The sequence below is a fragment of the Agelaius phoeniceus genome, chromosome Z (assembly GCF_051311805.1).
Source record: "Agelaius phoeniceus isolate bAgePho1 chromosome Z, bAgePho1.hap1, whole genome shotgun sequence".
Classification (NCBI taxonomy): Eukaryota; Metazoa; Chordata; class Aves; order Passeriformes; family Icteridae; genus Agelaius; species Agelaius phoeniceus.
The window spans coordinates 76710680-76725992 of record NC_135303.1 but is presented as its reverse complement, the minus strand read 5'-3'; the positions used below and the strand labels follow the sequence as shown (position 1 = coordinate 76725992).

Genomic DNA, 15313 nt, shown 5'->3' with positions numbered 1-15313 from the left:
TTTACCTCCTACTTTTTTTTCCCCCTCTTCCCACCTCCTCTTCTTTGATGTCTTTCTTATTGTCTTACTTTGGCTCCATCTTAAGCATGTCACATCTTTCAGTAAATCTGTCTAAATCACAGACACACACACACACAAAAATCACAGGATAGCTCTTTTTTCCCTTCCCTTTCTTTGAAAGTTGAAACCACACAAAAATGGCTTGACTAAACCAGGAGCGAGTAAGTCAGACACACAGTAAGAATCATGCACTTCCACTGCAGTGAGTTCATGGGTGTGTCAGATCACTGCAGCTCCACGTGGTATGCTTGGATATCACTTAGGCTTCAAGTCTAACATTACCGAGACAATTAAATTGATTTTTCTTCCTCATCTGCTTTGGAGAAGGTATAAACAGGCAAAAAGAGGAGAAAAAAGAAAAGCTCTGTATTAAGTGACAAGAGTTACCTTGGGGATTCTGAGGATGCTACTGGTACCCCTTTTTGTGGTATCGTGGGCTACCACACCAAGATTGAGGGTTCAGTCCTCAACTGAAACTGGTCTTCATCGTTTTTAAACCTTCAGTTCTGTTGCAGGCCTTGTAGTCTTTGCAGTGGAGATACTAGGTATCATTTATCAATACCAGCAAGTCACTTTATCTGGGCAGTTACCTCCGTCATTTGAGCACATACCAAAGTGCACAGGCAGGGGGAAGGGCAAGGGAAAAACTGAGAGTTAAAGTCCACAATCAACACGAACTTTTTTTTTTTAACAGTAAAAAAGTTAAACAGGCCAGTCACAGGTAAGACCTATGTTCTTCTCAGGACCACAGCCATATGAGAGGCAGGCAGAAGAGGAAGACAACTTGGTCCTACACCCAGTCCCATTCTGCAAATGGAAAATCTTTTTATCTCAGCTAGAGTTTCACTGAAACCTGTAACTCAATGTGTTTAAAGTTGCAGGTGTCAGGGAACTTCATATTATGCACTGCCTGCAGTTTTCAGACTTTTCAGGAAGTAAACAAGCCCAAGGGAAAATAAAAAGTCTGGCAACCTTCCAGCACACTGAGGTACCAGATAAGTGTATCTGTGATCCAAATACTACACAGTGTGAGGGGGAGAGAAGGGAAAGGTTTGCAAACTGCTATTACACTGCAGGACAAGGTCAAAAACCTACCTTCCCAGGTAATGATTTGGGACAGGGAAACCCTCATCCTTTCAGGTAGATGACCGTCAAGTTATATATACTTCTGTAGCCTTACTTTCCATATATTTTGCTTTCCTTGATTACTCAAGATTACTTACAATATACCCATACGCTTCATGCAGACCAAACCACGTGCATAGTGCAAAATTTTTGTCTAATTATAAAGATTTTGTAATGACAATTATCCAGACAGACAAAACTGCTTCACTCACCATAAAGACAGCATGAAAGTTTAAGACTCATAATAGCAGTTTGATACAATTCCTGATTTGAAAAAAGATTGCTCCCAGTGGATTACATGGATCCACTATCATTTTGCAAAAGCTCTCTCTCCTGTAACATTACCTCAGAGCAATGTATCATTCATTATAATTTTGCTTTTTAATGGCATTTAGCTACAGGTACCATTGCTATTTGAAGCATCCAGCAAGTAGAAAATGTCACTATGTTTATACAGATGCTACAAAAAATACTAATCAGCCAAAAAATTCAGCCAAGCAGAAATTCATGAGCTAGGCCTGAACACTATCCACTGAACATGACAAGAAAGTGCTTGTATTACTGAAGTGCTGACATTATTTGCTTAAGAAGCAAACATCCAAAATCAGCACTTCCTAAGACCAAGAAGTACATCTCCAGAGTGTAAAGACACTTCCCAGGCTCCCAGTACTGAGAGGTGCCACTTTACGAAGTGAAACTGCCCCTTCTCTGATCGGTAACTGACATCATTGCTCTTTACACTGTCTCATTACATAAAAGGAGAGTTAATGCAAATTGGCAGGACACAAAATAGTTTCAACAGAGACTGAAATAGAATAAAGCAATTCTGGGAAGCCAATATCCGGGCTGGCCAGGACAAGCATTGCAGCGCTGTGGCAGTGTGCTGTGGCTGTGTCGGTTCAACCCCTGGCCATCACCGAGGCACGGCTCCTGCCCGACCCGTCCCTCCCTGCCGCACACGGACACGAGGGCGCAGACACCGCGCTCTAATGAATGCCTCATTCCGCTTCCAGCCTGCAGCTACAGCGGAGGCTCGATGACACCGCGACCGCATTCAGCTCAAGCCTTACAGCGAACCCCTGCCCTGCTGCCGAGCGCCGTCGCGCCTCTGCAGCACCCTGGATGGATGAGGCGTGTTTCCGTGATGACGGCCCCTTCCAGGACAGCTTCCCGACTCGCTCGGGATAACAAACACATCCCAGGCTGCAGGTATCTACCAGACAGCTACCTCTCCAGCACTTTTGCCACAACCGGTTTTCATCCGACAGAGGTGGTTAGGGAAGGAAGAGTAAGGACATCAGAGAGAAGAGGGAGCTTCAGATGTCAGTGGATAAGCTGCAGCAGCTCCCTCCCCCCGGGGCTTTCCCTTCCCCTCCCGGCCCACGGCAGCGACCAGATCCCCCCGGTGCGGACGCGGAGCGGGAGGCGAGGGAGCGAGCGAGGGGCGGCAGGCACGGAGGGGGCTGCGGGCCGGCAGGAGCCCCGCTCCGGGAGGTGCCGGAGCGGCGGGGAGGGGGAGGCGAGCATGCGACCAGCGCGGTGCCGTGCGGGGGGGAGCGCGGCGCCCCGGGGGCGGCTCCCCCCGCTCCTCCGCGGTCCCCCGACCTACCCAGCAGCACGCAGAGCACGTCCAGCGCCACGAAGGGCAGCCGCGTCCTGTCAAACATGCTGGCGGCGCCCGGCGGCAGGCGCGGTGACAGCCTCGGCCCGAGGGGCGGGAGCGCGGCGGAGGCGGCAGGGAGGGGCTGCAGGCGAGGCGCTCCGAGGGAACGGCCCCCCCGCGCTCTGGGCACCCCTGAACAGCCGCCGCTGCCCGCACTGCGCTACTGCCGCCGCCGCGGGCCCCGCGCCCCTTTAAGGCCGGGCACGGGCGGCGGGGCAGGGCGGGAAGGGCGGGCGGCGGCAGCGGCGGCGCCTCGGACCGCCCTCAGTGACGCCCCGCCCGCGGCCCCGGCCCCGGCCCGCGCCGCCAATCGCGATCGCGCCGCGCTACGCCCCGCGCCGAGCGGAGCCGCGCAACGCCCGGGCACCGAGCGCGGCTCTCACCTGCCCGCCCGGCCCGCGCCGGCCCCGAGGGCGCACGGGCCCTGGCTGGGATCTGGGAGGGAGAGGCTCGGTCCTCCGCGGGGAACACGGGGAAATACTATTATTATCATTATTTAGCAGTAGTAGTAGTAGTAGTAGTAGCACACAAGGAAAAAGCTGTTTCCACCTCTGGAATCACAGAATCCTCCGGTTGGAAGGAACTACAGTAGGTCATGTGGTCCAGCCTCCCGGCTCAAGCACCAAGGACGGCTTGGCTCCATCCTCTTGGCACCCACCCCTTTTAGATATTTATAAACATTGACGAGTTCCCCTCTCGGTTGTCTCTCTCTTCTCAAGGCTGAAGAGGCTCAACTCTCAGTCCTTCCTCGTGAGAGAGATGCTCCAGCGCCCTAATCACCTTTGTTGCCCTCTGCTGGACCTGTTCCAGGAGCTCCATGTCTCTGTTGGGCTGAGCAGATAGAGCTGGACAGCCTACTCCAGATGTGGCCTCACCAGGAGTTAGTACAGAAGCTGGAAGAGTGCTGGAAAGTTGCAAAAAAATTAGGAAACAGCTGGAAGCAGAGTTTCAGCCCAACCCAACCCAAAGCAAACTTTTTCCATGTTAAAACCTTTTATTTGGAAAGAAGACACCAACACAAAGAAAATGTTTTCTGCATAGCCACATTGTTTTAGCACCATTGACAACAAACCTAATTATTTTATTCACCAGTGCTAGGGCTGTTGGGCACAAATGTGCAGCTCCTGCTACAGAGCACATCTATGTTTTGTTGAAGGCAAGTGCAGGTGGGATGAGTAGCGCTTCCCCCAGAAGACCAGATATAAGCTTTTCAGCCATTTCTCATGTATTGCACTCCCTAATTCTGTGAACAGCTTCATTTTGTACAATATCCTAACATCTGAATAACAGGTTTGAGGGATCAGCAACAGAGACAAGTTCTTGAGGTGGAAGTGCCTCACTGAATATGTTGTATCTTCAACTGTGCTGCCTAAAAAGGCACATAAAGTAGTTCCACATTGAATATATAAGGAAACTCTACATAGTATAGGAGATACAGGAGATCCCAATTTTATCTCAATGCCTAAGCATCATCCCAGCTACTGTCAAAATGGACAGTATTAGAGATTAAAACTACCCTTGATTTCTTTAAGTGCAGTGTAAATTAAAGAGCATATTTTTCTGTGCAACTGCCCTGGGATGGTTTCATGGGTGTAGAAATTCCTGTTGTCTTAAAATGCATGAAGTAATGGAACAAATTGGAGCACAACCTGGCAATGAGGAAAACTGGGCTTATCTTTATGAGAACTGCTGCTGAAAGAAAAGTGTGCAATCTGCTCTGTTCCTCACAAAGCAGGGAATTGTTCACGAGGTCTTAAGTCAGGAGTAGATAACATCCCCAAAATTGCAAGATGGTTAGAAAAACCAGAGGACAAGCAATGCAAACATTTCACGCACAATTGCCATAATTGCTTTCTTCAACCCAAAAGCATCAGGCTAACCTTGTTCAGGCTAAGCTGCAAACAGCCCCCTTGATCCACACCCCTATGCAGTAAATTAGAGACCCGAGAGATTGTACTAATTGAAATGGATCTCTTCCCAGAAGAATGTGAGCAAGATAGCGATTACACTTAAAAACACCTGGAAATTGGGTTGCAGCACAGCATTCACTGACAGAAATTAATCACACTTTATTGTCTTGCAGTTTCTACATCTCTGTTCACCCTTGAGATGTAGCTTGCCTGAGGGAAGAGGCATCTCTGCAACCTTCTACCAGAATTCAGGAAAGAAAGCAGTCACTGGCTCCTCTCCAAATTTTCCATTGCACAAGGGATGTGAGCCTTGCTGTTGCAACCCTATTCTCACCACTTGGCTTGGTGGGTGTTGGAAAACCCCAGCTGAGCACAGCTTGGGGGTTTGGGTAGCAGTGCACATTCTAGGCTCTCAGAAGACTTTTCCAGGCCTTCTTATTCGGGCAGGTATTAACCATGGAAACATGCCAACCCAAGCACTTACAGCCTGAAGTACTGCTCGGATTAGCAAAACCCTACATTTACACGAGGCCTACGTTAGCATGAGTACTGGCATCTTCAGATATGTTGTTGTTCCATACAAAAAAGGATGTTTTGGTGTAAACTGAAGAAAGAGTAAAAAACCAAAGCCTGCATACTTTAGTACCTTTAACAAATAAAAGGGTGTCTGCAGTAGCAACAAACCCAGGGTGGCAGAAAGGGTAAACTGATGCTATTTGATTAGAAAGCATCTGGAGCAGTGTATTCCAGAGGGGATGGATGTTGGTTGATTATAAACACAAATAGAAATCATGTTCAGCGTTAGTTGGAGATTTGGGGTTTCTAGCTGTAAAACACAAATACCAGAGTCTCTAAGTTTCAGTTTCTCCTCATACTGTGGAAGCTTTGTAGTGTCTCTCAGCTTCATGGCATTTTTACTGCGTAAGCTTTGCTGGGTAGCTGTCCCTCACAGCAAAGTGCTAACTACTGCCACTGCTCTTAGCCACTATAGTGACCCAGCGAGATCAACTCATATGCTTAACAAAACGCTAAAGAACAATTTTGGACATAAGTAAAAATGAAGGCAGCAGATGAAGCTCATAATTTATGTTTTCTCATATCCCTTAATGAGATTTACATGTTAAATTAGTCTTAATATTACTCTCTAGAATTTAGACTCTTCAAAATATCTTCCCCTTTCACCTATTCTCTTGTTTAGTATGGTTATTTAGTTGGTTTGTTTGCTTGTTTTTAAAATAGTATCTTTTTATTTTGGAGGGCAGTGAGCAGCAGCAAACACCAAGACCAGGTTAAAGCCCCGTTAATGTCTTTGTTTTCTTCTGTTTCTTCTACAAATTGTGATCTTCAGTGTTTCAACCATTCTTCTTAGAAGTTTTGTGTGTACAAGGATTAAATTCTCAGGAAGTTTATCATCAGTCTCTAGTGGTACTTGTGTGATAATTAATTAGTTCTGACCCAACAGGACTCTTAACTGCAATTAACATTCATATGGATCAACAGCTTTAGTAGATGACGGGATTTTCCCAGGCTTGTTTCTCTGTAGCTTGTTCTGGGGTGGGAGTCAATAGCTCTGAATGAGCTGTTACTCCTCAGGAAAGGGATGAGAAGGTCACTGTGGATAGTTCTGGGAAGCCATCTTCTGAGTGCTCAGAGGGAGAGCACCACTCCAACCATAGCACTCGGAATGCTATGAGGAAAGAGAGCAGTCTGACAAATCTCATTATGACACATTCCTGAATGCCAGAAATCCCACATCAAAATGGGTAAGTAGAAGCAGAGAAAGCACAAAGTAAAGCAGAAAAGAAAGCATTTTTAGAACTTGTATACAACAGTTTCAGTGTAGCAAAACCAGAACATGGTATTTCAACATTTAAACAGAGAGGAAAAGTCTTTATGAAGTACAGATGTAGAAAATAATGAAATATGTGGAGAAGGTTAAATGGGTAACAAGCATTCAGTACTTTGTATCAGCTAAGAGCTAGGGAAAACTTCTACAAGATGTTAGACTACAGGACTTTTTTACATCAGAATATTCTGTAATGTTTTGTCTCTGGATGCTGTGGGGCACAAAATTACAAAGGAGCAAAGAGGCATTAGGTGAATTCACAGAGGATAGGTCAACAGATCATGGCAGTTTCAGAAACATCCCTCTTCTGATTTCCCACGTTTGGAAAGAACTGCTGGGAAACAGTCATTCCATAGCGCCTGTTTCTTAAACTCCCCCATAACATCTGCTCCTGGGCACTGCTGCACAGTTTTTGGCTGGATGGACTTGAACTGAGTCAGGTCTTCGTATGTTCAAAGGCAGTCTGTGTGCACAGTGTAACACTGCAAAATGCATTAGTAATAGCAGAGATTTAAAAGTTCAGACATATTTGTAATGTTCCATCAGTTTCAGACTCTGCAACACTTTTGTGTGGCTGTTTTGAATTTATCTGCCAAAACACCACTCATGGAGTAAGGAGGACAAGGAGAAAAGTTCGCAAGATAGCCCCCCTGAATTTATCTTTCAGGACACAGGATTTGCCTCTAACAAAATTACATACTCTGCTATAGGATAGTAGAGACCTGAACTCTTAAGTCAGCTGAAACCCCTTGCACAGAATGTTTCAGGAAACAGAATTTAGATTCCACCAAAATATCTTAGCCTCATACCTCTTCTTTTGTTTGGTCTGGCCATTTAGTTGTTTTCTTTCTTTTGTTTCTATGCTCATGTTTGCTTTGTTTTTAATAAGGGAGCAGTGAGCAATAAAGAACACTTATATTTCTAATAAACAAAGTATGAGGACCTTCCCGTCTTCTCTCTTTTAATTCTTTTTATTTTAAATACAGATGACACTTGTTTGGGTACTTCATCCCCACACATCTCTCTTGATCTATTCCCCAGAAGGTCCTACTTGTCAGGCTGTCTTGACATTGTCACCTACAGGCAAGTTCAGATATGTGAAGGGTTCTGCTCCCCCACTTTTAGGTCAAAGTTGTACACCATTCCCACAAGAGATCCGTGTTAGTAGAAAAGATAAATTATTTCTAAAGATTAGCCACAGAAATAAGGAATCAAGCAGACCTCACCAGACAACATAATAACATATTTAATATTCATGCTCATGTAATGAGCAAAAATGCATTAAACCCCCAAGTATATAATTTTGTTTATATTTTATGGTGTGTATCATACAGCCTCAGAGGATATACAGCATATTATAGAGAAAACACTTCAGGCTATGTCTACACAAGTTAATTAAGTGGGGTCAACTCACACTAAACAGGTACTGGCACATGATGGTACTGTTTTTATGTTAGCTCAGAAATGGTGTTGTTCAGAACTAACTATCACAGGCTGGGGAGCATTCCCCATGGCAATTTTGCATGCAGCCATGCTATTTTGATAGGAAGAAAAAGCAGTTGTGTGGCCATCAGCTATGCTCTACCACTTGGCCTTAGGGATAAGAAACTCTCCCTGTTTGCTCTTTATTGGTTTTCATTATTTGTTTCAATTACAAATATTGCTCTGAAGCAGTAGGAGACTCTGAAAGCAAGAATCTCCTCAAGGGCACTCATAGAATCTTCATGTCTGAGTGAAACGCATTAAAAAGGTCTTATGATTATTGCAAATTGGAGTGATTTAGAGGCTGCAGAATTTGTGTCCTCTGGCTTCTGATTTCCCTTTTCTTCCTTTCTTGATCCTGCTTTCCTGTCAAAGAAGTTAGCGAAACAGAGGTAACTCTGGCAGCAGCCGTACATCTCAAGAGGCGAGCTTCAACAGGGAAACCAGCTGCACAGGAAGAATTTGCCACTGATGTATTAAAGGCACCCAGTTTTGACCCATCACACACCTAAAGTGGTAACTCAGCCTCCTGTGCCTGGTTCTGTGCATGTTTGGGTACCCATATATTCATTTCAACAGAGAGAAGAAGGTAAGCTTGGAGGAATATGTGTGTCCCTGCAACTCTGTCCAGGTGTGCTCCACTGGCAGATCACAGCTGTGGGTTCAGACTGCAGCAGATAAGGGGTCTGTTCCTGCTGCTTCTCCCAGCTCCTGCTGCTTGGCAGCAGCAGCCTACCCCTGACCTGACACCCTGTGCTTTAAGCAGGCACCAAACTGCAAGGAAACCATTGCCAGGCAGCAGCTTCCAGCCCTGTAGCACTTGAGGATGGCCTGGATTACCAGTAGAAGCACCACTTAGAAGTACAGCATGGGAGCACACACAAGCAGAGAGACCCAAAAAGAGGTAGATCTAGGTTTTTCTCCTGGTCCAATGCTTGAGCTGCTGCTGCTGCTAGGAGGATGAACCACCTGACTGCTGTCCTTCAGTGCTTCGTTTATGTTGGTCTTCAGATCAGCAGTGATCCCTTACCATACAAATTTCCTAACACAGTGGATTGAGCCATTACAGTACTCCAAAGTCATACTCATCCACAATTTACTCTGAAGCAAAGGCCAAGCCAAAATACCCAGAATGACTATGGAAATTTATCTGTAGCAGACCTTTTGCGACACTATTAGTCACAGTATGCTATGCTGTAATAGTTATCAACACTGCTTTTGTTTTCTCTCCACTTGAGATTTTCTTTTCTAGTTTCTGGATCTGAAGAAATTTATTCACAAATTTATAGCACTTAATTGTTTTTTCAATAAATTTGAACTGTATTGGATAAAATTAAACCTTGTACCTATCTCCCTTACTGATATAATATAGTTACAATAGCCTAGCCACATAAGTGATGGCAACTAGAAAAATAAATTATGAGGGGGCTGAGAAAGTGAAATAACTATGGACAGATTGTCACCAGAACCCTAAAACTGGAAGAATGAAGTAAAAAGGAAACCTGCTTCAGTACAGATTGCAGAGCATATTTATTTATTGTACATCTGAATTATTTCTCATAGGGCATAATCAGGGCCAGTTCCTGCTCAAAACACAATTAAGAATGGAGGAGAATAGATCAACAGATAATTGCAACATTAATTATGTAGAATTCTTCCTCAAAGCACTATGTGAGTATTTAGGTCCTAATACCTAATACCCTAATCTAATGGAAGCTTTGCTTCTCCATCTTCTATAAAATAGTATTTTATAGAATAAAATATTCCTTGAAATAGTCATCAGAGTTGAACACAAAAAGCCACAGCTGGAGCTGCTCCAACATACAGAGTGTTCAGTTACTGAAACCTAACACTTCCTCTTAGTTTGCATTCTATACCCTGAGCAGGAAACATGGGATTTCACTTCACTGTCTTGTCTCTTTAGATGGATTCACCCTCATGCCAATAGCAGATTCAGTGCCTTAAAGCACAAGTCTGTCTCCTCTAATCTACTGCCAGAGCACAGAATGTCCAGATTATAATTAAGCCCTGACCACTTGGTATTTACTTTCATTACACTAATACTGTGAGGCCACAGTAAGATTGAAGCCAATTGTGTTATGTGCTGTGCACCGTCACAGCCACTGCCTGAGAGACCTCACAGAACAGGGTGAGAGAAAGAATTATTTCCCACAGCAGCAAAAAGAGCCTTCATTTTGTTGCTGTTCTCTCCTGAGGCATTAACCCCAAGAGAGAAGAGGAATAAACCTGTCTCAAATGAGTCATCTGTGCAGAAGAAAGCATAAAAATATTCTCTTATCTCCTGTTTTATCTTTGCTTTCCACATTATTGCTTCTTTCCCAACCAGAATAAAAACAACATATGAGTGAAGTCAGCCCTGGGCAAGGACATTGTAGTGTCTGGAGCACCAGAAGCAGTGGAAGCAGGCAGGAGTCTCACTCTGTGCTCTGGCTCCTGTACTCAGAGCAAGCACTTGGCAAAGGTGAGGAGAAGGATTACATCTGTCAGAACAACTTTTATGGGACCCAACTCTTCCAGGAATTGTTTAAAATCCACATAATGCTTCTGAGTGTTAATGCCTGTATTGGGACGTTTGCATTAGCAGATAAATGTGCACGAACACGTTTCCAGACATCTGCCTAGTGATCGCATATCTGAGCAGTTTGCTGAAACTTGGTCTAAGGTCCGTGAGGTCCTTGGGCTCCTGAAATGATTTCCAAGGTTTGTAATAAATTGTGCTGCTGAAGTGTACCATGGTTAAGCAATTCTTGCATGATAGAAACAATATGTGGTGCACTGCACTAAAACCAATCAGTGTTATTTTAACTTTCCAGCCTTCAAAAGCTTTCTGAAGAGAACACAGACACACAGAAGAATTTCATATGTATAGATGCTGTGAAAAAAAGAAGAAAACTTTTGTGATGATACCCCCAAATTATCACCCCCTCAGTACAAGACAAATGGATGATATTGCTGATCATTGTGCATTTTATTACTAAGAAGTGAGGAATAACAGTATAGTTCTAAAGGTAAAGGCATTCTCTAGATTTCTACAGAACCCTGGTTGAATTGTGTACATCCCTCCAGCTAGGTCCATGATTTTTTTAGCCACGTCAGAGGAGGGAGGACTCAGAGTGTGCAATGGCACAGGTTTAAGTGGTGGTGATGTCTTGGAAGGAGGGATTCATCTTCAGGCACAAAAGGCATTGCAGTATTGTTGAGTTTCCCTTCCTGGATTGCAGGATTGCATCAGAGTGTGAATCAACAAAGTGGTGTGGGCTTTCAGGATCTTGGGCTTGAATGGGAATGCAAGGCAGAGCTAATGTACGCCATGTGGCTTTCCCTTCTTTCAGGCAGGGAAAACAGTGGTCCAGCATTGCAGGTAGGTACTGTGAAGATAAATGTCACAGAAATGTCACAGATACTACTGTCATGGGTATAGATTCAGGGCACAGACTCAGCTTGTTCAGTTCTCTAACAATATTATTGTTGTTATTGTTATTATTAAAATTATTAAATTCCCAAATGATAATCTATTATCAGGCTGCACACACACTGTACATACTTTGTATGACTAAAGCAATTGAGACACATAAAAAGACCTTGAATTTGTTGAAAATAGGCAAATGGGGAGCATCCCATCCCAGACTCAGGAGCTGGCAGAGGGTATGTGCTGCAGGCATTTACTGTGAAATTGAGCTTTGTTTTGCCTAAGAGTCCACAAAGCTTGTGATAAATTAATTTATGCTGGAGCAGCCACAGCAGGCTGGCAGAAGTACCCAGGACTGAGCATGATTTTTATTTCTCAGTTACCTGTAGTCTTAAAAAATTTTTTAACCATGAATCTGTGTAAATTCTGTGTCGTGTTTTACATTGTGTTTCTCGGCTTAATGAAATGTAAGAGGAAAGCTATAGGAAGAAGTAGGAGGATGCCTACTACAGCATATAAAGGCAGGTCTATAAAACATGTTACACAGTTAAAAGGTTACATTCATTGCAATTTTAAGATTGTATTTGCCAGGTATGTTCATGGTATGGCTTGTGTTCTATCAAGTTATTTGTACAGTCTTTGTTTGAAAAGTATTAACTAGTTTTCGAAAATTAAAAAAAAAAAAAGCAAAGCGAAAAAAATCCCAGTCCTGGTTAGAAATCAGGCATCCCTTTGGTATGTCTTTGACTTAGTCACATGTTAAGACAACTGACAGAATTGGTTCTGTAAGGCTGATTAGGAAGACCTCTGATAGATTGCATCTTTAGTGTAAATCTGCTACACATGTATTATGGAAAAGAAGGGGGAATTCACTCTCCCAAATCCCCATCTCCCATTTGGGTCCTTTTACTGCTGGACGTGGGCAGGACCTGTCTGCTTCCTGGCTGTGATTCAAGGGACAGTTAAGCAAGGGACAGCTCTGGCTATTCCTGCTCAACCACATCACTAGGACACAAAGGCTGGAGGAGCCCAGTGTTGTGCATCTCCCTTGTTCTCACCTGTGAGGCAGGCTCTGAGCACTCTCATGACCCCAGGGACACGGGAGGGCGGGGTCCCAGACATGGTGAATACACCAAAGTGCTGATATCTAAAAGGCCTCTTAGGCACTGAAGACTTTGTGAATAAGACTCAGCACTGACACCATCACAGACCTGTCAGTCTTCATCTGAGAGCCTTCCTAAGTGTTACTCATCTTTGCCGAGACTTGTTTGCTGCTCAAAAGTTCAATCCAATACAACACATCTAATTGTTTGCAAGATGGAAACCTTCCCATTTTTCTGCAGTCTGCTCTGAGGACAGCCACATTGATTTTTCTTGCATTTTTATAATTTGGAATACACTGTATTTAAATGGGGGCTGGGGAGGAAAGTAAGGAGAGTAGGTGGAGAAAGAGAGAAAGACTGTGTGCATATGTGCATATCTGTATCTATCAGATTAAATAAACATATTTTAATAAGTTGATAAGAGAAGGGTAATTATGTTTGGTGCTAGATTTTAATGTAAGAAAAAACTGTGAGATGTTGCCAAGATTATGGCATTGGTTAAAGAGAGAGGAACCTTCTGCCATCAGTGTAGTTCAGAGTCCTGACTGAATCCTAAGGCTCCAGAGACAGATTTGCAGTTCCAGAGATAGAAACAACTGTCAGTGGGAGAAAAGAAAGGAAGCAAAGGAAATGCAGAGGCATCTCCTGGCATGCTTGGTGCATGCAGAGCTCATATGTGATTTTATCAGCATTGCTGTCTGGTCTTGCAAGAAACATCTTCAAACAGAACAGTGAAGGAGTACTGTACACACGGTGGTGCAGAGTGAGAAGTGGGGGAGCTTCATCTGAAGGCATCAGAGAAGTCAGTCAGTGCAAGAGCAGAGGTGAAAGGCTCACTGGGCAGCTCTAATTTAGAAGGAAGTTAGTGCAAATTACAAAAATGTTTTAAATAATGTTTCATGGGGGAAGAAAATACTGGATTGCATTCTGGTTTTTTTGTAAACAGGAGGAAAGATGACCAAAATGGGTTAGAGGATTCCAATATGAAGATCCTTGATAAACTAACTCAGCTTCAGCCCTTCAGGCTTTCTCAAATGACATGAGAGGATATCTAGCACAAAAACATGCTGAGAAAGGTTCACATTCCAGATACACAGTGACTCATGCACTTCCAAAACAGTGTTATAACAAGCTGCTGTCCAAATTTCCTGCTGTATTACATGTAATGCACGTTCAGTGGTGCTGCTGGCACACTTCCCTCTGAGTCTGTATAGAACCACTGCCTCAATTCAGAGTTAGGAGACCACTGTGCAGCCAGTGCTTCTGTCTTTGCAAACAGATGTGAAACAAATGTCTCAGTTCCGTGTAGTCCTCAGGATCCTTTTACAGATGGCAGAGTCTAATTACTCTCTGACACACTGACCATGTACAAACATGAACACCTACCTTCTACATTTCTGTGCTCTTCCATCTGATTACAACAATTTTCAGTTGGATTAACATTCATCTGTGGGAAGAAGTTAGGGAAGGCGAATGGGAAGTAGGAAGGGAGCATTACTTCATATAGTTTCTCTTTGTTTCAGTACTTAATGCAGTGGTATTGTGTCTTAATGCTACATGTCCTTTCCCATGGACCCTCCTTGCATTGTGTTTTGTACAAACTCTTACTAAGCACAGGAAACCCTGTGGAGAGGTGAGAAGGAAAGTTTAGGAGGAGAGAATCATAAGTACTGGCCTTAACCATATTGATATGAAGGGATTCAGTGATGCCAGTGATGTCTACTCCATAAAGCCTGGAGTAATCCTCCTCCATGGTGATTTCTCTCTGTTCTCTTTTTTCTATTCTTGGCCTTACTGTGAATTCTGTGAATTCTTTCTGCTGAAGAGAGGCGTTTCAGCCTTTGAGAAATCTTGACCTATGTAGGCGTTTACTGCAGCTTGTAAATGGACTAGAAGAAAGGGCAATAATAATGAACAATTAACAATTTTGAAAATGCAAAAAAATAAGAACCCTGAATACTGTGACAGGATCTTCTCTAATCTTTAGATGTCATAAAAAAAAATGTAAATCAAAAGCTGTGTTTCGTTTTGCTTTCCTTTTAAGGTACTGATGGACCCCTTGAACAAATGACATCATGAGGCTTTTTGTGCTTTCCTAGTAAAACTTTTGCCCTCTGTAAATGCCAGTGTTTCATACCATGCAGAAATCTGGAAATAAAGAATTCTATCCTAAGGGCAATTTATTTGAATTGATAGTCTGGCTTGAGTCAAGTTTGAATTTCTCCCAGAGCACATTACCTGTCTCCTGAAAAACAGTGAGTTTTTCAAGGTTAGGTGTTGCCTATTGTATGCTTGAAAACCACCTTTGTAGATTTGCATTGAGGAAAGATGGTATTTGAATCTGATGGAATGCTTTACATATTCATATTGCCTGAAGGCTGGAAACTTTTTATCACCAGAGGAGTAGCAGAGATGACAGTAAAGATACAGTTCAGTCAATGGAAATGAGATAAAAGCAGTTGTTGAGACACAAATTTTCTTCAAAATGCTTCCCCATTGCCCCCCCCCCCCCCCCCCCCCCTTTCCTTCTTTTTTTTTTTTCTCCTTGCATGTGAAAGTCTGGATGTCTTTTGTAGAGATGTACTCATCTGCAGGGTATGTTGTACTGGATCCCAAGGACAACTCCAATAAATAGGATTTGATCTCTGAATGGACTTCAGATGTAAATATGGAACACAACTTTTCATGGCTATA

At 43.6% G+C, this 15313-nt stretch overlaps 1 protein-coding gene and 1 long non-coding RNA gene across 3 annotated transcripts in view; one reads left to right on the top strand and one right to left on the bottom strand.

Moving 5' to 3' along the window:
- Window positions 1–3129, bottom strand: part of PLPP1 (phospholipid phosphatase 1) — a 63017-nt gene extending 59888 nt beyond the window's left edge. The window contains exon 1 of one of the 2 annotated variants that reach the window (XM_054652617.2): window positions 2795–3129. In XM_054652617.2, coding sequence (XP_054508592.1) covers window positions 2795–2852 — 58 coding nt within the window. In that variant the 5' untranslated portion in view covers window positions 2853–3129. The remainder of the gene's footprint in view (window positions 1–2794) is intronic. The other variant, XM_054652616.2, reaches the window with a different exon arrangement.
- On the top strand, window positions 1111–6170 carry LOC143692023 (uncharacterized). The gene is made up of 3 exons (XR_013179883.1): window positions 1111–1200; window positions 2199–2394; window positions 3568–6170. It is a non-coding gene; the product is annotated as an uncharacterized LOC143692023 (long non-coding RNA).
- The last annotated feature ends 9143 nt before the right edge of the window (window positions 6171–15313 follow it).